The sequence below is a fragment of the Aythya ferina genome (assembly GCF_964211825.1).
Source record: "Aythya ferina genome assembly, chromosome: 2".
Taxonomy (NCBI): Eukaryota; Metazoa; Chordata; class Aves; order Anseriformes; family Anatidae; genus Aythya; species Aythya ferina.
Genome location: NC_140297.1, coordinates 106,301,073 through 106,324,634, shown reverse-complemented (window position 1 = coordinate 106,324,634; position 23,562 = coordinate 106,301,073). Strand labels below are relative to the sequence as shown.

At 42.0% G+C, this 23,562-nt stretch overlaps 1 protein-coding gene across 1 annotated transcript in view; it reads left to right on the top strand.

The window, feature by feature from the left end:
• The first annotated feature begins 4,289 nt into the window (after nucleotides 1–4,289).
• Nucleotides 4,290–23,562, top strand: part of GNAL (G protein subunit alpha L) — a 195,844-nt gene continuing 176,571 nt past the window's right edge. Inside the window, exon 1 of the mRNA XM_084511100.1 lies at nucleotides 4,290–5,027. Within this exon, the coding sequence (XP_084367226.1) occupies nucleotides 4,517–5,027 (511 nt within the window). The 5' untranslated portion in view covers nucleotides 4,290–4,516. The remainder of the gene's footprint in view (nucleotides 5,028–23,562) is intronic.

The following is a 23,562-nucleotide window of genomic DNA, read 5'->3' as shown; positions in this document are numbered from 1 at the left end:
TCTTTCTTTAGCATAGCTTGTCAGGTCGTGAGGAAGAGAAATACTCTGCAGGTCTAGGGTACCTCTCAAAGAGAAGACCAAGGGAAAAGATACAGTTTTCCTCTGCTCTTCTGTCTTTGGACAACCTGAGATTTGCAGAAAGCCAGGAGATTCACCTCAAATCTGTACACCTCACATACAGAAGGTCTATTGGTGTAGCTGTGCTTACTGATAGGATTTGTGTCAGCAACACTAGTCATAGTTTCCAGCCATTAGGGAACAAGGCTTATATCAAAGAACTCTATTTTCTTTCCCCATTTACCAACAGGGCAGTACAGGCACACTAGGTATACATTTTAGTGCCTATTATTATAAACCATGATTCCCCAAAACTAATAATATTTAACCCACAAGAACCAAGTAGGGTTTTTTTGATAAGTGCCTATCAAAGAATATAAGTGATGTTCATCATCTAGTGAAAGCTAGGTACATCCTAGAACCTGTATCCATAAAGAAAATTAACCTCAATAGGAACTGAGGAATTGTCTAAGCAAATGCAATTATCTATTTTTTTGTTACAGCATGTTTTGTGGTTTTTTTTTTTTCTTCTGTTGCATAGCTTTCCCCATTAGCAAACATAAAACCTTGCAACATTTTCACTAATCATCACTGAGGTCTTGAAAGGGATTGAAAAAATGTTGAAATCTGTTATACAGAATATTCCAGTGCAGGCTCTGAACTTATGGCCAGAACTATTCATAGCATAATTTTGATCAGGATATAGAAAAACAACACTGCAAAGCACTAGTCGGAGTATCAATAAATTCATTAACTACTACAGGGACTAAACAGAGCAACAAGAAGAAAACAAAAGGATTTCCAGCCTGAGGAAAGCTTCTCCTTGACTTTTCAAACTTCATACAGATATCCACTTAACTGGGCCTTCTTCTGTTCCCTCATGGTTAAATTTTCAAGACAACTGCTGGTACTACATTTGTTTAAGTTAGATCACAAACATCAATCCCTTGGTTAAAATTTGGAACGTTTTATAAGTGTCAAAAAAACTAGCTATTGAGGAAACAATCCTAAAACAAAACTATTGTAAAAACAGAAAAAGAATACAAATTATCTTCATACAAAGCGTTCAAGAAATGGAAAAAGACAAAGCTCCTGTTAAAGAAAGAGTAAAGATAATTCTTCTTAAAAATAATATTTCTATATTTGCTTAGCAGAACTGTATTATTACTCCTTGAAGTAAGTAGAGCCATCTTGTGGGCATACCTAGTTGCTGCATACAATGGGATGATGAATTCTTTAATTCTTAGGTGGAACTATACATTGACAGCAACGAGAAGGTAAGTGTCTTGCTTTCAGTTCAAACCCAACTACATATATGTGTGTGTATATATATATATATTCATTAATTTCAGTTAATGAAATCATAAGTTTTTAGTACCACTAAAAAACTAAGCCACTTGTTGAGCTTTGATTTAGATGACTCATCTTAGAAAGTACTGAACATTATTCCACAAAAGGTTCCCCAAAGAGTATTCAGATCAGAAAATGTCATGATACTGACTTTCTCATGTTAAATTCTTGAAAATCCTAGTCCACAGTAATCCAGAAGTAGTGATAATAACTACTCACAGAATCACAGAATCACAGAATTTCTAGGTTGGAAGAGACCTCAAGATCATCGAGTCCAACCTCTGACCTAACACTAACAGTCCCCACTAAACCATATCCCTAAGCTCTACATCTAAACGTCTTTTAAAGGCTTCCAGGGATGGTGACTCCACCACTTCCCTGGGCAGCCTGTTCCAGTGTCTAACAACCCTTTCGGTAAAGAAGTTCTTCCTAACATCTAACCTAAAACTCCCCTGGCGCAACTTAAGCCCATTCCCCCTCGTCCTGTCACCAGGCACGTGGGAGAACAGACCAACCCCCACCTCTCTACAGCCTCCTTTAAGGTATCTGTAGAGAGCAATTACTCCTCTGGTAATAAAAAATAATAATAATAAAAAAATAGTAGACAGGCTTACTGGCACAGCAGACATACTAATGTCTGGCTCAGTGGCCTCTTTTTTTTCAAGAATGCTAACTATCCACAGTTGTTTTTACATTAACTGCTGTTTCAGAACTTCATCTAAATGATGTTGTTTTATGGTGCTTATTTTGTAAGGGTCTCCCCTGTAACCCCGGATATATCACTCGCCTCCCTGACTGATAGATGAGTCACTCAGCATAACCTGTATGTGCTTAGGAACATTTTGCTAGGATAAATGTCACCTAATCTGAACTAATTTTGCCAGATTATGGCATTTAATTTACTATTTGGAAAGTATATAATGATTCTGCAAATGCTGCTGTACACACTGGGCTCTAAGAATCCCCTTCACAGAGCTAAGCATGTGCATTGACATTTGGGCCCCAAATGTTAACTCCCTGATTTTCACCATTTTTTTTCTTTTTTGTTTGTTGGTTTTTCATGCTCTTATAGCATTGTTGGATGAGAGGCAATTTCTCCTTTCTGATCTCATTACACTTACAAGTGTACAGCCACTAATCCCGAGATCCCAGCTATTTGGTCCAGATTGAACACCGAGATTCCACCTGCCCAAATTTCTGTTCTCTTTTCAGCCAAAAACTGAAATCTTTCATTCATAGCCCAAGAGATGGGATGTTGTTGTGGCCTGTAAAAATGCCAGAGAACTTTCAGTCAAGACACAGCGGCGTTGCAGCAATGGTGAAATGTCCTCTGCTGTTAGGTAACCATTTATATATTTTGCAACAAAGCTGCAACCAGAACACCAAACAATCGAGTATTAAAACTTACCATGGAAGTCAGAGCTACTGGAGTCTCATCGTGGTGCTAAGGCATCTGTCCAAATAGTTGGTAAGCATGTTGAAGGGTATAAGAGAACAACGTCTACAGTGTGTTGGATCCTGCTAATATTTTCACTGGCAAAGTTTCCTTTGTGCAATAACAGACAGTTGATGCTTTCAGTGAAAAGGCATCCATTTAGTTTACATTAATGTAGGGTGGTTTGCTCTTTTGGGGGGCCAATGTTGACACACAACTTGCCGCTTGCTAAATACATGTTTTTAGAGGGCCTTCGTTAGATTGCTTAACATGAATAGATCTGTCATGAAGCAGTTGTGTTTCCCATATCCAGGAACTAAAACCTGTGGCCAATTTGCTCTGATTTGCTCATCATAAAGAAATTTAGAGATTGCACCTCCCTCCGTTTCTTCATACTGCAGTCTGTAAGTATAGGCATCTACTACTGGTCACTGGAAAAAAAATAGATGACCAAAACCATGACTTAGTACAACAGAGTTTGTATGGTATCTGGCGGTGTGCATGGGTAAAGAGGTTTGTTAATGCAGTTAAGATTGCTGGAGATAGATCCAAAGCTCTAAATTATGCTTGTGTGTTCTTTGATTGTTACAGTCAACATACGACCTTTGATTTATGATATAGACATATTGTTTCATCTAAGAATGCTGTCCACTCGCCAAAATGTATTTTAAATTTTATGAAATATTTGAGTAGATAACGTCTCAAGTTGTGGAGCCCAGGGAGACGGAAGGAGCTGCAGTGCATCCTGTCTGCCCCACATCTAGAGCTAAGCAGCGGATGGGGCGACCCGAATTTGTCCGCGACGTGTCGCCATGAGGGCTGCCTTTGAGCAGCGCGGCGTTGCTCCACAGCCTTCCCTCCTTGCTCGTGGAGTACTACAACTGCTCACGCCGAGTGGGCGAGCGAGCAAGCCCCAATATTGCCTATTATTTCCCCGCGCCATCACATCCAAGCGGGATGCCTGCCTCCCACGGCACAGTTACTCAGCGTGCGGGCGGCACGCCGAGGGAAGCGCGCGTAGTAGGGCGGCGTGTGCCGGGGCTGAAATCCCTCTTTGTGCTGTGGGGGGACAACGGGGGGACCCTCGGTGCACACAGGCCCGGCTCCCTCAGAGGGGACACAGCTCGGGGCGGGGGGCTTGGGCTTGGGGAGCGGGCGAGGGCTTCGTGCGTGAGCCAGGGCTTCGCGGCCTGCCTGCGTGTGCCAGTGCGCGTGTGTGTGAGTGTGTGTGCGGGGTGTGTGTGAGTGTGTGGGGCTGTGTGTGAGTGTGTGAGTGTGTGAGTGTGTGAGTGTGTCTGTGTGTGTGTGTGTGTGTGTGAGGGCGGGCAGCCCCCGCCCCTCGCCCGGCGCTGCGCGGTGGGCTGGCGCTGGGGTATTTACGGTAAGGTGGACCCGGCGGTGGCAGCTCGGCGTCAGGTGATCGCCGCGGAGCCACCGCCACCGCCACCACCGCCACCACCAGCACCGCCCGGGGAGGAAAATGCAAGATGGCCCGGCGGGGCCGTGAGGGGCTCCGCGGCGCCCCCTCCCCGCCCGCCCGCGCCCCCCGCCGCCGCCGCCACCGCCAGCAGCAGCAGCAGCAGCAGCAGCAGCAGCGCGGCGCTTAGGGCCGGCGGCGAGCGCCCAGCCCAGCCCCGCCGCGCCGCAGCCCGTCCCCGGCGGGGGCAGCGAGCCATGGGGCTCTGCTACAGCCTGCGCCCGCGGCTCTTCGGCGACGCCGGCGGCGGCGGCGGCTCCATCTCGTCCAGCGCCGGCGCCGCCTCGGAGCCCGAGCCGCCGGCCGAGCCGCACGCCGCCCCGCCGCCGCAGCACCAGCAGCAGCAGCAGCAGCAGCCGCTGGCCCAGGGCGCGTTGCTCCGGGCCGGCAGCAAGCCCGGCGGCGGCCAGAGGGACGGGGACGGGGACGGGCCGCCGCTGGTGCTGCAGAACGGCGGCGGCAACGGGGCGGCCCCCGAGCGGCCGCCGCTGCCCAAGGCCGGCGGGGGGAAGGCGGCGCGGCAGCAGCAGCAGCAGCAGCAGCAGCAGCAGCAGCAGCAGCCGCCGGCGCTGCAGAGACCCTGGGAGAAGCTGCGGCTGGAGGAGCGGGAGGCGGAGAAGGAGGCGAGGAAAGTCAGCAAGAGCATCGACCGGGCGCTCAAGGAGCAGAAGCGGGAGTACAAGCAGACGCACCGCCTGCTGCTGCTGGGTACGTGCGGCAGGTGCCCGCTGGGGGCTCCCCGGCCCCCCCTTTTTGTGTGTCCCCCCCTCCCCGGCCCGTGCCAGGCTTTCCCCAGACGGGTTTCCACCTTCCTCCCCCTCCTCTTCTTCCTCCTCCTCCTCCTCCTCCTCCTCCTCCTCCCTGCTGTGGCTTTGCGATGGAGATCGGGGGTTTCAGCCCGTCCTGCCGGCTCCACCCCGGCAGGAGGCACGGGGAGCGGCGGGGTCCTGCGGGGGGAGCGGGGCGGGGAAAGGAGAAAATACAAATATTGTTAAAAATAAATATATATATATATATATAAATGGCCATCCGTCAGGCGTGCTCCCCACGGATGGATGGATGGATGGTCCTCGAGTGGCGGCTCCTGGAGGCCAGGCGCTCCCCTCGGTTAAAGAGGCAGGGAAAAGCAGTGGGGTGGGCACGTCCTGCCTTTGCTACGGGATGAGACCTGCAGAGGTTGCCTCCCAGGTGTTTTTTTTTGGGGGGTGACCTGTCTGCTTTCGTGCCCCCCCCCCCGCCCCTTGGCCGAGGCGGTCTGCTGTGGGCACTGCTCTTTCCAAGCAGCAGCTCGCAGGCAGCCCTCTCCAGGGGCTTCGTACCAGCTGGTACACTTACAGTACGAAAACCACAGGGGTATCTAACACAAGCATCTCATTTCCTGCAGGAAACAGAACAGTCATACTGCAGGGTTTGGCTTTTTTTTTTTTTTTTTTTTTTTTTTTTCTTATGGTCTGAGCAGCGGCGGGCTTATTTGGCCTCTTCAGCGTGGTCATAAATCCTTTGATTTCTGTTAGCGTGGAAATACTGCTTTGCCCCGGCGTTAGCTGGCTTGGCCTGTGCTCGCCGCGCCTGGTGGTGTGGAGTTTGGGTGGTTATCTGCACGTCGTCCCCAATTTGGGGGGCCGTCCATCATTCCTCACAGCGCCGTGCTTCCATGTCATTGGATTCCTTCGTTCCTCTTGGTGGGTGAGGGGAGGAGGAAATAATGAAATACGCCAGAGCACTGAAGGTACAAGCAGTGTTTGCCAGGACCGTAGTGCTCCATTGCTAAAAACAAATCACGGGTTCTATTATTATCCACAAAAAGCCAGTCCGTAGGATACCAGTGCAGCCAGGAAAAGGGCAGAGGGAGAAGATGCTATTCCTACTCCATTGAATTAATAATATTCTTGGTAAAGCGCTTCTCCTGATGCTTGAACTGCTCTGGTATCTCAAATACTGTATTCCATTTAAAAATGTTGTTTTTAAAGATTTCTCTTCCCATAATCACTGGAAGTATAACATTGCCAATATGGCCACATGCAGGCAGAGATCCTGGCTGGTGGTCTTCCTCCAGAGAGCAATGTAACTGCTCAAACAAAGGGAGCCGAACACATAGGCACTGCCTGTAGTCCACGGCATGGGTGGTTGTCATAGTAAACCAGAGCAGCCAGCACCTGTTCAGAAACAATGCCATTAAAAAAATAAACCATCGCCAACCCCTGGCACCCTAAAAGAAACCCAACGCTCCTCAGGCTCTCTGCACTGAATTTTGTATTAAATACATGTCATAATCATGAAATACTCTCTGATCTCCGTATCGCAGGGAGGAAGTGCTGGATTATTGTTTCATCCCTGGCAGATCAGGGCCTGACATAAACGTCTGATTTGGATGTAGGGAGAGCTGCAGGTGCTTTGTGTTGCTGTTTGTAAAGAAGTGGAAATGCTGCTCTAGATAAGGGAAAATACTTAGAGTGGTGAAAGGTTTGTTTGTCAGAGAAGGAGTGAAGTAAAATTGCTTTGCAGAAGGTGATTGTTTTCAGTCTTGCACAAAAAAAAAGGCTTAGGATGTATGCAAAGGTCTTTTAAAGAATATTATCAGGTTGATATTTTGTAGCATTTCTGGTGGTAAGTGTCTCCATCCCTGTCCCTAAGATCTTCCTGGCAGCGTGAACCTGGAAGCATACCTTTGCTACAGAGAAGAGGAATATTTTTGTAGATCAACATGGAGGAAATGGGTATCAGAGGGGAAGCGGTGAACGCGGGGACAGCAGAGCACTGTCACAGAATAAACAAAGTTGAGCAACAGGGTTGGTGTGGGTTTTGCTTGTTTCTTTTTTAGGTACAAGTTTGTAAATAATAGCTCCATTTTGATTTGTTCTTGTTTGTCTTGTACATGAACTGGGACAAGTTTAGAGGATTTTGTAGAAATTTAGGATAAAAAATGCAGTGTATGTTCTAAGGAGCTACTGTTAAGTATCAAAAAGATATGCAAAATAATTATGTTAATCTATGCATGCTGATAATCTCTAGAGTTGTAAATAAGTAGGGTATTAGAAGAGAGGCTTCCTCTGTAAGTGTTTGAAAACGACCTTCCCCTAAAAGCATGCCAGCTCTCCATTTGTTATGGCAAACGAAAACATTCAGCTTCATGATGAGCCCTGTGTATCAGTTACCAAAACATTAGGAATTCCTGAAGGCTTCTGCTCGTGTGCAGTGCTGAGCAGCTCTCCAAGAACACCCTCCTGCTTGTCGCAGCTTCACCCCCAGCCGTTGTCTCCTGCTTCACGTGATGTTTGGAGCTCCCCCTGAACCCGTTCGGAAATGCTTTGATGCATTTTGTCATAGCCAGTAGCCGTGAGAAGGGTTGTGCGTGGTGAGGAGAGCGGTCCTCAAGATCAGCCACCTGCGTGTGCCCCGCACACAAGTCTGTGGCAGGTGGCTGGAGCCATGCTGGGGCACTGGGATAATAGCAGAGGAGCTTTGGTGTTGGCTTTTATTTCATTTGTTTGTTTATCCTCTTCTGCAACGAGATGAACTGACATAAAATGGAAACTTGCTTTCCATTGTGATTGCCTGTTTCTTGTTTAATGTCTGCTACAAAGAGGAGAAAAGGCTGGAAACCTGGAGTTCATTCTTGTGCACAGTATACCTTGTCTTTTATTTTTATTTCCTTTTATTTTTAAGCAAAAATGTTTGTCTGTGCAGAATTTTTAGGATGCTCTTGCTAGCCCTGAGATGAGGATATATTTTTTAAGCATACATACATATTGCACAGCCTTACAGGGCTTGGTCAGTGGGTCCTAGCTTTGTGATTTATTTTCTTGTTGGTGGTGATGTTCCTGTGTTGTTTCTTTTTCTCCTTGTTTTCTGTTTGGTCTTTTTTTTTCCAGATAACTGCAAATACTCCCTTGTACAAGATTGTTTGTACAGGAAATAGCCAGCAAAAAACATTACAAATCGCTTAATGGAGCCAATTTAAGTTCTTGTTTCCAATCTCGTCTTTTAAACTATTTTGGGAGTAAGTGGTGTGTGAAGGGGGATTGGCTTTAAACAAAGCGCTAGCCATGGCGGTGTAATTAAGGTATAATTAATGTAATGTTGAAGTAAGCCATAGCCAGAAATCTTTTTTTTTTTTTTTTTTTTTTTCCTGGATGGTTTTCTTCTAGCATCCTCTGGCTCCTGTTTTTTTTTCCCTTTCCCTAGACTTTCAGTCACTGCCCTAACTTTGGGTGACTTTCTCAAACAGAGCCCATTCTTCTGCACTTCCTAGCTAAACTGAAACTGAAAGTGCTGGGAGTGAAAGCTTTTCCATTCAACAGAAACTGAAAGTGATGATAGGGCTTGAAGGGAAAATGGAAATGTTCATTTTCTTTGTTTAAAAGGTATGGTAGCCACTTATGGGATATTTAACTATTAAGACTTGATAGTGAAATTTAGACGTTTCATTATACTTCTGTACATAAGTGTATAAAAAAGTACAAAGAAACATATCACCCTTTAGTTTGTGGAAATCAAATATAAAGGTGCCATATCAAGCTAAGCAGTAGGTGCCTGGAAGTGCAGGTGTGTATGATGATAGTAGTGCTGTATTACTGAGTTACTTGCCTAATGAGACACCTCCTATTGACTGCTGTCAGAATTAAACTGCATCGAGAGAGGATTTCTGCTCAGACGGTGGCTTTTAGACTAAAACTGCAGTTCGTTAGTTAAGTATACTCTATCAGCAAACCCTCAGCTCAAGCTTACCATCCCCAAACCAATTCAAGCATCAAAATTAAACTTGACGAATCTTTTTTTTTTTTTTTTCTCTTTAATTTCAACTTTATATAGTGCCAACTCATGCTTATTGGTAAATACCAGAATTTGTTTGAGCTTCATGTGCTAAAATACTTCTTCTGGGCCTCCATAAGGCTGTGTGCTTGGGGTATTTTCCCGTTACCACCAGAACTGATGCCTGCCCTGGTCCATAACTGAGCCGGGCACCACCACGTGTGTTCCTGGGTGGTGCACACTCCTTTTCCATCCCCTACTGCATGCTTGTCCTTGCAGAAAAGCTCACTGCTTTGTGCTGGTAGATGTAGGATCCCTATGGCAAGGTAGTTATATCATGTAGATAGTGGATATATAATTGGTAGGAACAGATGTTTCCAGGACTTGGAGACAATGGGCTGCAAATACTGAGCAATGTAATAAAGTAAATGGATTTTATAATCCCTAATCCTTTGCATCATTTGCATGCCTTTCCAACTACTCTTCTGTTTTTGTCTGTAACTTATGGTGCTATTTGGAGTGGTATATACATTCCTCACAGGTGAGGAAGCCAATAAGCAGAAGTCATCAGGACACGTTGGGTTTTGTTAGCTTTTATTTTTAAAGCGTACCGCAAGCGATCCTCAACTTGCAACATTTTGCCTTCCTTTCTTCTGGGGATTATGGACTGCATTTAGCCTTTGTTTCCCTGTTCTAACCAGTTTCCACTCCGTGATTAATTTTGCTTGTTTGAATATCCCTTTCTAGTTAAGAAAAACAAAAGGACTTTCTTTTTTTGTTCCACCTTAGGCACAACAGAGGTCAGTGGTCTGACCACTGTGCAGGGATGGCTCTGCCGCTTGCACATCGCCAGCTTCTGGTTAGGAGGCAAGCACAGGGCAGTGGGGCTCTGCAAATCCCACAAGTGTTTGTTGTGACACTGCGTCTTCCTTAAGCAAACCCTGCTAATGTCTTTTGTCATCCTAAGCTCCTGCTACCATTGTCATTTCCCTGCTGTGGAAATTTTGAATGGGACGTAAACTTGTTTTCCTTTCCCAGACGATCCTTTTTTTTTCCTCCCTGTTTTGAGGAAATACTTTGAAACTTGTTCCCATGTTCACCCCTCTCCACTGCCCAACCACACACCTCCTATTTCTTAACCTGGCATTCCTTGAGTGAGTCATACAAGATTTTTTTCCATCCCCAAGATAACTATATAAATAATAACCATCCCACAATATAACTATTACTGTTTGCATTCTAGCATCTTTGACACAGTGAAACTGTACAAATTTGGGGTAATATTTACTGTTGTTTTCTGTTTTGTCTTTGTAGACTCACGGCTTCCTTCAGCTTGCTTTTCATGTCAGTTATTATTTGAACTTTCAAAGTTGAACTAATTTTTAATTTTATGCTTTTTCCCCCAACAACCGGGCTGAGCTGTGCAGGAAACCCGTCCCTTCCTCCACTTACCAAATTTAATGTATTTGATAGACTAGAAGCATTTTGCCTCTACAAAATGATCTGGAAATGGTTCTTCTCCATAGGCTTCTGTCTAATGGCAGAGAAACTTAGTGCAAGGATCGTCTCAGAGCTGTTGCTTGCTCCCAGCAGAAGGGATGGAAACTTCTGAGTTATCATTTTGCATTGGGTCTTAACTGCATTTCTTGGTGCTTCCTTAAATTCTGTGTACTTTGGATTTTTTTAATGTCTAGTAATAGACTTTTTTTGAGTAAGCACTTGATGGACTGAGCAGGACTGAGCACAGAGTGGGACCACAGTCCAAAAGAAATCTAAAGCCGTCTTTCCACTGAATATGCAGATCTATTTTTAAGAGAGAGAAAATTTATGTCTGTAGTTATTACTTACAATGTTATTAATAGAAATGGTCTTCAGCAGAAAGTTAAAATCATTCAGCTATTGTTAAAATTTACAGCCTTGGATGGTTCTTCAACCTTGTGAGGTATTTGTTTTGCTGCAATGATCAACATTTCTTCCATTTTATGGGCAGAAGCTTTGTCTGGCTGTTCTGTTACTTATAACTGTCTGACACAACTGGCTTTAAATATGTTGGATGTTTTATTTTATAGTCACAGTAATACCATAAATCAGTAAATCTGGATGTTCTATTTGTTTGGTTTTTAATATTGAGGAGTGCAGGGTCTGGAAGAAGTGCAGCCTCGTACCTCACCTGCACATGTCCTATTTAGGCCTCTTTCAAAAGCAGATGAGCATGTTAAGTGTACTGACCAGCAGTATTTTGTGTTATCCCTGTCACATTGCACAGCTATACATGAACCTTCTGTCTCATGTGATTTGTGTGCACACAAATATGGAATAAAAGTTGAAGGAATTAAGGCCTCGCTGGGTAAGCTGTATTAAGAAGGAAGGACATGCTGGTTGTGACTAGGGTAAATAAAAATATAGTTAAGAGAAGATTTATTTTTTCCGTGTTCACATGCAAAGCATCAAAAAATCCAAGAAAAACCCTACCACTTAATGTTCATAATGTAAGGCATAACATCAATCACCTGTAGTGAAAGATCTTTACTGATAAGATCTCTTTGAAGCCAAACTTGAATTGCTTCCCCATAATCTGATATTCCCCAGTTGTTTGTTTATAAAGTTAAGTTTAAATAATTATAAATTCCATTTACATTTAAAGCAATGCTAGGCTTCAAGAACAATAAATTATTTTTTCCCAAAATACCATTTCTGTAGCAAGTCAAATCCAGGTCACGTTTTAAATTCTGTACTGTTAGCTTTACTTTAGCCAAGAATTTACATCATGTGGGAACAACGTGCATTTTTGAACTTAGAAAACTGTTTAAAAGTAGAAAGCAGGTGTTATTGTTTTTCTATTGTTTTGTTTTGTTGCCCAGACGTTTAAAATAACTAGAAATGAAAAGTCTTTCTTTGTATAGGCAATAAAATTTTGACTGTTTCCTTTAAGAAGATTCCACTCCTGTAAAAGGTGAAAGGGAAGCTCTTCTCAGCAATCAATTTAAACTAATTAGTCTAGTTGGTCTTCAGAAGATGGAGCAAAGGGAAACTTTCCCTCTGTGATTTGAGTTAGTGCACACAATGGAGATACATAGCAGGCTGGAAAATATCTGTAATAACAATCTGACAATAATTTGAGTCCCTACTCTCTGCTGGTGTCATTTTCCCAGCCTTTTTTAATTATTTGAAAAATACATTCTTTTTGATACGTGTAATTTAAGCTGTATTTAATTTATGTCATATATGAATTGAAATGGGTAGAAACAGTTTTGTTTTTCCATTATGAAGAACAAAGAGTAGGTTAAGCTGCCGAAAGTGTGGGTGATCATGGCTCCATACTCTTCTGTGCAAGCGTAATTTATATTAAGTAACTTAATCTTTTGTTGAAAACTGTGATTAATATTGCTGGAGGCATTACCAACTCTGTTATGCTACAGTTCGCTTAATTACGGAGAATTAGTCATTCTGTGTCTTGAAGCAAACGCAGAATGCACTGCATGGTGTTATACACTGCCTTTCTAATGGAGATCACCTTTATTTTCTTCAATGCCTCACATGTAAGACTAAGATAAAACAGAAGCAAATTGCTTTTTTTTTTTTCTTGAGCACTCATTCATATTTTACATGCTTGAATTCATTTCATGTTGATTTAAGCATAATCCTCTATTCTAGGTAATGCCTCTTCAGATATGAACACACATGTCATGCCTGTGTGCGCACACGAACGTGCAATTACTTGTTCTTCTAAAGCATGGTAGATCACCATCAGGAGTCTAGGTGGGTAAAGCAGCCTTCAGGAGCATGGGGTTGGATTTTATCCTGGTGTATCTCATCGGGTTAAAGCTTCGTAGGAATAGAGAAAGTTCAGTGGCTCCTGTAACAAGATTTTTGTTGTTGTTGTTGTTTTGTTTTGTTTTGTTTTGTTTTTTTGGTTTTTTGTTTGTTTGTTTTTCCTTCTGTTGACTCACTGGACATTTGAATTACAAAGTATGCTTACAGTGCTATCTTCTGCCAGTTCAGAGCTTGCTGTACTTGTCTAACTCTCTAAGAGAGATGTGAGCAAGATACTAAGCACTTCCAACATGTGCCAGCCTTTGCACAGACAAACTTCTTTGTGTTGTTGTACAAACTCTAGACCCTTAGGTTTAGTGCAGGAGAAGTAAATAATTTATATGAAGACTGTACATGTATCTTGAAATAATCTGAAAAGGTGTGGTTAAGATGTTTTTTATATAAAGCATTTATTTTGACCTTTCCAAATGGCAAGACTGTAGAAGACTTATGCCTGTGTCTCGTAATGCGTGTTTCCCCCAATCATGTGATCACCTAACATTAAAAGGGGATTAAAGGAGAAAAAAAAAAAAAAAACACAGACACCTTTTTGTGTACAAAACAGGCTTTTCTGCTTCAGCTGTACTTAGGAACTTAGTAGGATACGACAAGTATACTTGTAGTAATATTCAAGTATACTACTGTTCTGTGTGACACTCTGCAACTGCCTTGTATAAACAAGCAGGAGAATAGCATTAAGGATCAGCTATAAACTAAGGTGTCTTTCAGATCCTTTTGTATATTGGGTCTACTGACTTGTGAGCATTGGTTAATGAAGAAAATAGCTTTTTTTTTTTCCTGGAAAACATCCTTCTTTCATGTAAATTCTGATCACTTTGGTCTGTTTAGCAGAACTGAACTTCAAGTGCATATGGACCTGGATTATAGATGTTTGTAGATGCAATTGTCCTGGGAGGTGGACACAAAAGCTTTTGGCACTTGGAGAAAGATGGGATAAAACACTGCATTAAAATCACTGTCATGCACTGTTCCTTCTAGTAAGGATGTTTCTGTTCATACATGTAAGAATATTTTGAACAGCCTCATGCTTGCTGTGATTCTTCAGTGCTCTAAAGCCTCTAGTGTCTGTTCATGGAAGACTGATAAAGAAGCAGTGGAGGTGGGTTTAGTTTCATGCTTCCTGGTTTCTTGCTGTTTAGATCAGGAGCTATAGCAACTTTCTGAAGTTTCTGTAAGCTTCAAGGTGCACCCAGGAGGAGACTGGTGGTCCAAATTCCACTGCTGCTTCCTCACGTTTTCTTATTCTACCTGATGCGGCATCTGGATTCATGAGTTTGTCCAGTGGTGTCTTTCCACATTGATTTATCATTGATACTGTACGAGCCCCGTTTTTAAGTGGGAAAACTATCACAATACTCATGGAGGTAACATATTCACTTCTGGGACCTTCTGCTTCTTAACTCTTAAAGAGAGGATATTTACTTGGCAGAGTTAAGGGTGGGGGGAGAAAAAAATGCTTAGGATTGTTTGCTGTATGCAGAACTCTTCTATGTCAATGGATTCCGGTTCCAGGTGTAATGTCAACCAGGCCTTTGAACTACTAGAGACAGAAGGAAACCTCTTTCAGGGAAAAAACTGAGAAGAAGCAGAGAACAGTTTCTTGATACTTCAGGTAGCTCATAATTTAAGGTAGAAGAGTACTCATTTGAAGAGTAATCCACTCCAAAGACCATTTGGTGAGTGACAATGTGTAGATGTTTCACACTCAGTCTGCCTCCCTGTGTGACTCTTATGCTTAAGGTAAGAACAGGTACGTGTCAACACCTTGTTCTGCTCATGAGGGAAAACATTCACCTTAACGCCACAGTTCCTCATTGTCTTGTGCATTGTTTGTCTAAGCAATGGCACTGCCTGCAAAGGTTCTCTAGCTCTTTGTGTTCTGCTGTGTGTAGATTGGGTGCAGGGCAAAATAAATATAATTTTTTCAAGTCTAAACAGTCTTAACATCACTACATATTGACTGCCATTGAAATTTAATCTTCTCTTAATGACAACATATCTCTGGCAAGATGAAGATAGCTGAAAAAAATATAGGAGTCAAAGTTTTCTTGTGTTTTTTGTTTTTCCTTCCTTTTAATAAATCTGAAATCATACTTTAAGTAAATCTGAAGCCCTATAATGTTGCTCGGTGTTTCTTTGCAGGTCAAGTAATCTTATTTAAAAGTAAGAACTTCTGCCACTGTTTTTTTCTATGTATTCTGATACCACCAATAAAGAAGTAATTAGAAAGTTGAATGAACTGGCTGTTTACATGATGTACAAAGAAATGCTGAATTAATTTCTTTTAATCTTGCATGAGAAAAATCAATTTGAAGATACCACCGAGTTTGCAGTAAATGTACAGCATCTTTTGATTTCAGTCTTTCATCCCCCAACACTGTGCTCTCTAAAGCTAGTTTCATAAAGACGTTACTGTCGGTAGCTGCTCTGTCAACATGAGCTAAGCGAGCAGACAGTGGGGGGTAGATTTAGGGAATTTATTTATAAGCAGATTTGAAAGTATAGCAGTGACCAGTAAGGTTTTTATATTGGACTACTTATGCAATCAACAAATCATTTTACTTCCCAGTAGTAACTTCCCAATTTCTTCCTGGCTAGAATTCATAATACACTTGTTTTCTCTTGATTGTTTGTAATTGAACTTGCATAGTTATTCCATTCCTTGAAAGAAAACTGATTGAGAAATATTCCTGAAAAGCTAAATGTGCTCTTAACCTTTTGCTCTTGTCTGAACTCTCCTTGTTTTTTTCAATATATCAGAAGTGGACCGTGTCCACTTGTCATGGCTTATTGTATTTATTTTCTAGAGGAAGGTTTTATTTTGACTCACTTTATCAGATGATACATGACGATTATATATCCAAGTCTTTCTGAAACTGGTCTATAAAAATCTGCTTCTAGAGATATAACTTTGCAGTGGCTCATTAAAAAGTATTATTTGACAGTGCCGTGCTTATCTGGGAGTTACTGTTCTCCAACAGCATTTCTCCTCCACACATTAATCTTTTCATAAGCTAGTGTTACTCACAGTGGTATTTTTAGTCATTGACTAAAATTTTACGAATCCCATAAGGACCTCTTTAGCAGTACTGTAATTAGTTTACAATTCACAATTAGTTCTGAAATACATCTATTGACTGATACCTGATTCACTTGAAACATGCTTTATTGGTCTTTCGTAGAATAACATCAGACATACAAGCTGCTTATTTATAATAATAAATGTCTTATATTGACACAAGCCTTGAACAGCTATGTTTGTTATCAATACACCACAAGTATTTAATTAAGCAAATAACTTGCTTATTACTGGTGTATTGACCTTAAGCGGTAGACACCAGTCCTTTGCTTGTTGGAACATGATTTTTCTCAACCTGTGTAATCCAAATAATTCTCTCATACCTTAGAAACTCTTTTCTGATTCTCTGAGGCTATTTCATGGAGCACCAGTAAACATAGTTGACATTCTTTATGCCATCATTTATGGTGGCTTGCAGGGCATGCTTGGATCCTGTCTGCAAGGAATTCGTCTGTAAACAAACAAACAATTTAAAACCCAAACAAACAAGCCCAGTGGTTTAGATCACCTTGTGAAGCAAGAGCACAAGAATCTGTTTAAAGAATGGGTTGTGTTGACATACACAGCATTACTTGCTGCTACTGTTTTAAGGTGAAGAACACAACCTGAAATTTCTGGGGGAATGTTTTCATTAAACAATGCAGCTGGTCATCCACAGTGCTCCGGTCGTTAGAGCATGGTGATATTATGATTTCTAGCAAAACAAACTAATACAATTAACTTGAGGAAGTATTTTGGAAACGGCTGTGTTTTGCTCAGTCTGTTCCATCTCTGGAGTATAGTCTGTTTTTTGAGTGGCCCAATCTACTTCCCTTTCCTTTTCGTAAAAGAAGAAACAAGATTCGTATTTAAACTAATACTTTCAACAAGCTGAAAATATTTTGTCAAGATGAAATATTAAACCAATGTAATACATACTACTACTACAGATCAGGGGAGAAAAAAAAAACAATCTTGATGCTTTTTTGTTTCCTTCTTGTATTTGTAACTGATTGTGGACCAAAAGTGGTTTTTGTGCCATGTTAGATCTTGCAGGTATTTGTTTGAACCTTTTATGAGCTCTTGTCTTTTAAATCAACCGAATCCAGTTACTTTTTTCAGTGCTTGCTTATGGCTAGAGAATTACTGATTGTTCAGGTTTTGAAATCATCTTCATCATAAAGGAATCCAACCCAAAATGCAAAGCTCTTAAATCCAAACCCTTAGTAAATTAACAGCTTTATTTTCAGGTGACTCTTTGGTGGCTTTGGTAATGTTTGGTAGCTGGAAGGATGATTAGTATCTGTTACAAGAACTGCTTACTGTCAGAAATTAATTGTTGTATGTATGTTGGTAGTCAACACTTTATGCTATCCTGTATTATGATATGGGCAGAAAAGTTCTTACCTTCATATTATTATTCTTTCTTAATACGTATTTTAATGAAGAATTAAGTGTTTCTGATCACCCTCAAGTATTCTAATTCTTCAACTCACACTAAATGCACTGCAACAGTTAATTTATAAAATACTTGACTAAGTCCATCATCCTGTCATCATAGACAGGGTTCACTTGGTTTTTGTTCACAGGTGTATATATTTTTCAGAGCACTGGGTGGCTTGAAAAGCTTTCTTGACCCCCATCCACAGCTGGCAATTTATTTAACATTTCAAAGGATAGCCCTTCCTCCATGGGTGTTCTGGTAAATACTCTAACTAGGGCCAGGTCTTCTAGCATTTTAATTAACTCTCCACACAGGGAGCCTTCCTGTGGAGGAAACATGTATTTTCTCTAAAAAGGGCTTCCAAAATAAATTGAGATTGCAAACAATGGAGGAGGAAAACCACTTTGAAATATACGAGCAGTTCTGTTATTGATTCTGATGTCATAATGTATGCAAATATCTGACGTTGTAGGTCAGTGTGATGTACAAATACGTAAAAAGCATACTTCCATTGAAAGGACAGCAAGTCAAGCTGTGATTGCAAGAATCCCAGATGTGAACGTAACACAGCCATCTCATCAGTCTGGGAGTTACTGATCAAGGTAGAATAAGGAGCTGAGACCCAGAAGCATGGCAGAAAATGCTTTTTGTAAGTGTCCTTATCTTTGAATGTCTAATTTTTTTCAGTTTGAATATAGTACATGTCAGCAGAAGTGCTTCAAAAGTACTGAGCAGTTTTAACTTCCACCAACTTCAACTGGAGTCAGATGGTCATTGTTGAAGATATGCACACACAAGTGTTAAGCTGCATACTCAGAATATATTAATTCATCTTGGAAGCATATTTCTTATTTTTCTTCAGTATTATTTTTGTCACTTTGTACTGGGTTCAGTCACTGAGGACCTATTTAAGTTACAAAGATATTTCATTAGCTTAAAATAGGATTGTTTAATTTTCTTTTACTTTTTAGAGGGCTTTCAGTCTGAGGCTTAACACTAAATAGGTGGTATCTGGTTGGACGTGATGATCATGAAAGTCTTTTCCGACCTTAATGATTCTGTGATTCACGAAGCCCAGTGCAATATGCAAGCCCTGACTCAGGAGCTGCATGCTGATAAATCTACTTAAGTTTAAGAATGGCAGACTTCTTATAATACTGACAGAAGTACTTAATTGTTTTTATTTTTTATTTTCCCTTGTGACCATAAATGTCCATTGGTATTCATCATGAAAAACTTCAGACTGAAAGGCTAAAACCTAATAAACTGAACAGAATCATATAATGAAAGTCATTAGGAGGAGTGAGGTACAATAATCAGTATGGTTTGAGCCTGACTGTAGTTAATCTGTATAATATACACACAAAGATTAGCTATTTCCAACATAAGGGACGTCTGTTCAAACTCAGTTCAAACCTTTGGTATATATGCTTTATATCAGCATGTGCTGTGTTATCTATAATTACATCTGTTCCTCCTTTCTACGTGCCTCATAGGTCCCTGCCTACCTTACAGCATATACAGTATAGAATACGTAATAGCAACTGAATAAGACATGTTGACTGCACGTCAGCTTTGATTTTATTTTTTTTATTTTTTTTTGGAATAATTTTTTCATTATATATAGGAGTTATTAGTCTCATGTGGCTTTTTCTAAGGATTTAACCACAGATATATTTTCCTGTATAGCAGATAAAAAATTTGGGTAGAAGTGGAACAAGATTGAACTTGCATATCATCTAAATTCCAGTTACTAGTTTAGATGTCTCCAGCCTATTTTCGTTATAAATTTCTTTTGGAGAGCTATTCCCTTTGGTGGCTGAATTACTATGTCAATTAATGTTTTCTAGACTTTCTGAAAACTGCTTCTCAAATGAAACATTCTAACTAAAAATGAGGAAAGGTAATGGTAGCACTGCAACTCTACATGGAACTCCTCTGATGGCAAGGCATCATATATAAGAAAACTGAACTGGGAAGAAATTAAACCTTCTGGTACTATTTTTGTCCCAGTGCTAGCCTAATGATCTGGGCCCCTCGGATCCAGTTTGGACAAGTTCCCTGTCGTGACAGCATGAAAAAGTTTTGAAATCCTAAAGTACACCACTCCTGGTTTTCCTGTCTAAAATGTTATTGCTATTCAAGTGAAGAGTGACTTGTAGCCACTGTTGATATCCTTTCACCTCCCTAAAGATAAGCATGAAACACAGAGTAGTAGAAGATATTTTAGCAGCAGCACATCGTGTTGGGAAAACTATCCCACTCTGCACTGTGCAGATTTTGGTTGTGCATAATGCAGATTTTGGTAACTGGAAAGTCTCTATGTGACCAGCTTTGGGAGCAAGAGGATCAGCAAAGAATACGGGGACTCATACTGCTCCAAGCAAAGTGCTCTGAGCCTAGACAGATGGACACTCGTATTCCTGCGAGGGAAGACTTTTTCCCTGCCCCTCACTGCTAGTGCACGACAAGACTGTCTGCAAAAAAATAAGAAACAGCTTGTTCTTGAAGTCCTTAAGCTGATTTACCTCAAGCTGAAGCAGACTAGTAGTAAATGAATTGGATGTTACCAGGATTTTCTTTATGTGGTCAGGCTCCTTCGTAATACTTAGAGCTTTGGTTTACCACCTCTGGCAACAAAACTATTTGTATAGTGGTACAATTTTTAGTATAGAGCTTCTGGACAATTATTAGGATTGCCATTTTAGCCTAGTAAACATGCACAACTACAAAAAATAACCTCTCTAATCTTTCTGTGAGCCATATGATTATCAAATGTCATCAGTGGACTTGAGAGCAAGGGAGACTGAAAATCCTGTACTCCTTAATTGGAGCAATCTAGGATCCAAATCCCATTCAAAACATGATGCAACTTTGTTTTAATATTCTAGATCCCACGTCTATTTTGTTGCTTAGGGCTTGTTTTGTATCTGTCATACTGTGCCTTGAACTAATAAATCCTGTGGGATCTTATCTAAGCTGGGGTCAGTGTTGGATAAACTATGTCAGTAATTCAGTAATGACTGAACTGTAGAGCTGGCTTCTGACTGTTTCTGACTTCAGGCTGTTGATGGTTGCTTTAAAAAGTCTAGAGGAACGCTGAAGAAAGCATTGCAATATTATCAGCGCCTTAAATTTAATGATTTGTCCACAACTGTGGAAGGAATTTGGCAGAATTTGTGTCTGAGTGAGTGGGTCTGTAGTCAAAAGAAGTTGTGATGACTGCAAAGAGAAGACCTGCATCAGAATAGCTAAGGTGTCAGATAACTGCTGGGGTAGCACTCAAACTTTATCCTGTGTCCTCAGAGCTACCTGCTAGTCCGGGTGTGGGGAACTGTGCCACTGGGTATGAAGGCGCTTGGGTGTGAGTTGACTGTGCAATCATACAAACGTGCAGGGAAGCAAACCTCTGTGGCAGAGGCCGTGGTTCTTCCTTAAAGAAAACCTATCAGCCTGTTGGCAGTGACATGAGTCTTTCCTTACAGCGATTTCAACCAGTTCAACAGTTCATAGGCACCATTGTCATCTGCTGTTATCACCTTGATTTGCTCTTTGCTCACCATCAGCTCTGCACTGAACGAAGGATTCTCTATCTAAATGGCTTGCCCCACCGCATAATTAGAGGTGTTCATGCTATCTTTGCAATTTTGATAGTAAACTTTGAAGTAAACCTCAAAAGAAAACTTTATTTCTGTGTAGATTTTAAGCGCAGCTTGGATTTATCTCTCTCTTTTTTTTTTTTTTTTTTCTCAACGGGGGAAGGCATAGTGATTAACTTCAAGATCAGCTCATGAAAGTTTCTGGTGAAATTTTGTACAAGACAGACACTGGTCTGGCTTTTTCATAACAGTAACCATTTTTTAAGCTCCTATGGAAGCAAATCTTCAGCTTCCTGATGGTTCCTTAATAAAGAGCTACAGCTTTCACATGGCTTAGTGGATGGCTCTTCATCAGTTTCCTCCACATTTCACAATCTACTACCTATGAATGAGAATATCCCCGAATCAGCTTTTGTTTCCTGTTGTCCTCTTTATTTTTCAGGCTAATGTATTTTCTGTCACCTTCTGCCAAACATATGTTAAAACTTTTCTGCAAGACATTCTTCCAACTAACACTACGGAGTAGTTCCTTTTGGAAAGCCAAGTGGTCCCAAAGAGCACTTTGATGTAGCAGGACACTCTGAATTGGCATTAGTTCATCACACCATGTTGCAGTAGATGCAGCAGCTTGAACACTGTAGTATCCCATCAGAAAGGCAGATGCAATATCCATAGATCCAGAGACATGTAGGCCTAAGTACAGGATCTTGCATTTGATGGTCTCTCACTGTTCACACACATTGATTGTTAATTTCTTTAAGTGTTTCTTGGTCTTTTCTGTGCCTTTGTATGAGGAAGATCACCCTCTTGCAGCAAGAACTCAGATAAATCTGTTGTCAACGAAACCGTAATTGTGAAGACTACTCTGAACAGTGTCAGTTGAAGTGCTACAGGTTGCATTTGTGCTTTTTAGTTTACTAGTGGTGAACAATGAACATGAAAACAACAGCTCTGAAGACACTTGTCACAGATAATTACAGCTCACGACTTTTTTTTTCTTTCGTTTTCCACTCCCCTTCACCTTCAGTTCACACCATGTTTGGGGTGAAATGCATGCGCTTCTGTATTGATTGTGAAATTATGTTAGGTTGTATTGTTATGGTTGGGTACCAGATAACAAGTCAGGCAATTCAATTATTTCCTTGCTGTCTCAGTTTACCAATTAATCCATTTTTAGCAACTACTTTCATGGAGTTGGTCTGGCTAAAGAGAGGTATTAACTTGTTATCAAGAGCTGTTTAACCAAGTCATGAACCCTTCACGTCTATGGCTGCTGTTCCTGAAGCCATATGGGAAAGAAGGAAGATCGATGACTGTCTTTGTCTTAGTAGATTCTTTCCACCTTCTGGTAGAAGTGGTTCAAATTAAAATGGTGATAGTAGCCAGTTATTCATGTCAATAACTGTCTCATCAACAGTCCTGGCTATCGGGGGAGGTCCCAGTTGACTGGTGGCTAGGAAACATGACGCCCATCTACAAGAAGGGCCGGAGGACTGACCCAGGAAACTACAGGCCTGTCAGTTTAACCTCAGTGCCAGGGAAGCTCATGGAGCAGATTATCTTGAGAGTCATCATGCAGCACTTGCAGGGCAAGCAGGCGATCAGGCCCAGTCAGCATGGGTTTATGAAAGGCAGGTCCTGCTTGACGAACCTGATCTCCTTCTATGACAAAGTGACGCGCTGGGTGGACGAGGGAAAGGCTGTGGATGTGGTCTACCTTGACTTCAGCAAGGCTTTTGACACAGTTTCCCACAGCATTCTCCTCAAGAAACTGGCTGCTCTTGGCTTGGACTGGCGTACGCTTCATTGGGTTAGAAACTGGCTGGATAGCCGGGCCCAAAGAGTCGTGGTGAATGGAGCCAAGTCCAGTTGGAGGCCAGTCACTAGTGGCGTTCCCCAGGGCTCAGTGCTGGGGCCGGTCCTCTTTAATACCTTCATCGATGATCTGGATGAGGGCATTGAGTGCACCCTCAGTAAGTTTGCAGATGACACCAAGTTAGGTGTGTGTGTCGATCTGCTTGAGGGTAGGAAAGCTCTGCAGGAGGATCTGGATAGGCTGCACCGATGGGCTGAGGTCAACTGCATGAAGTTCAACAAGGCCAAGTGCCGGGTCCTGCACCTGGGGCGCAATAACCCCAAGCAGAGCTACAGGCTGGGAGATGAGTGGTTGGAGAGCTGCCAGGCAGAGAAGGACCTGGGAGTGATGGTGGATAGTCAGCTGAATATGAGCCAGCAGTGTGCTCAGGTGGCCAAGAAGGCCAACGGCATCCTGGCTTGTATCAGGAACAGTCTGAGCAGCAGGGCTAGGGAGGTGATCGTCCCCCTGTACTCGGCTCTGGTGAGGCCGCACCTCAAGTACTGTGTTCAGTTTTGGGCCCCTCGCTACAAGAAGGACATGGAGGTGCTTGAGCGAGTCCAGAGAAGGGCGACGAAGCTGGTGAGGGGCCTGGAGAACAAGTCCTACAAGGAGCGGCTGAGGGAGCTGGGCTTGTTCAGCCTGGAGAAGAGGAGGCTCAGGGGCGACCTTATTGCTCTTTACAGATACCTTAAAGGAGG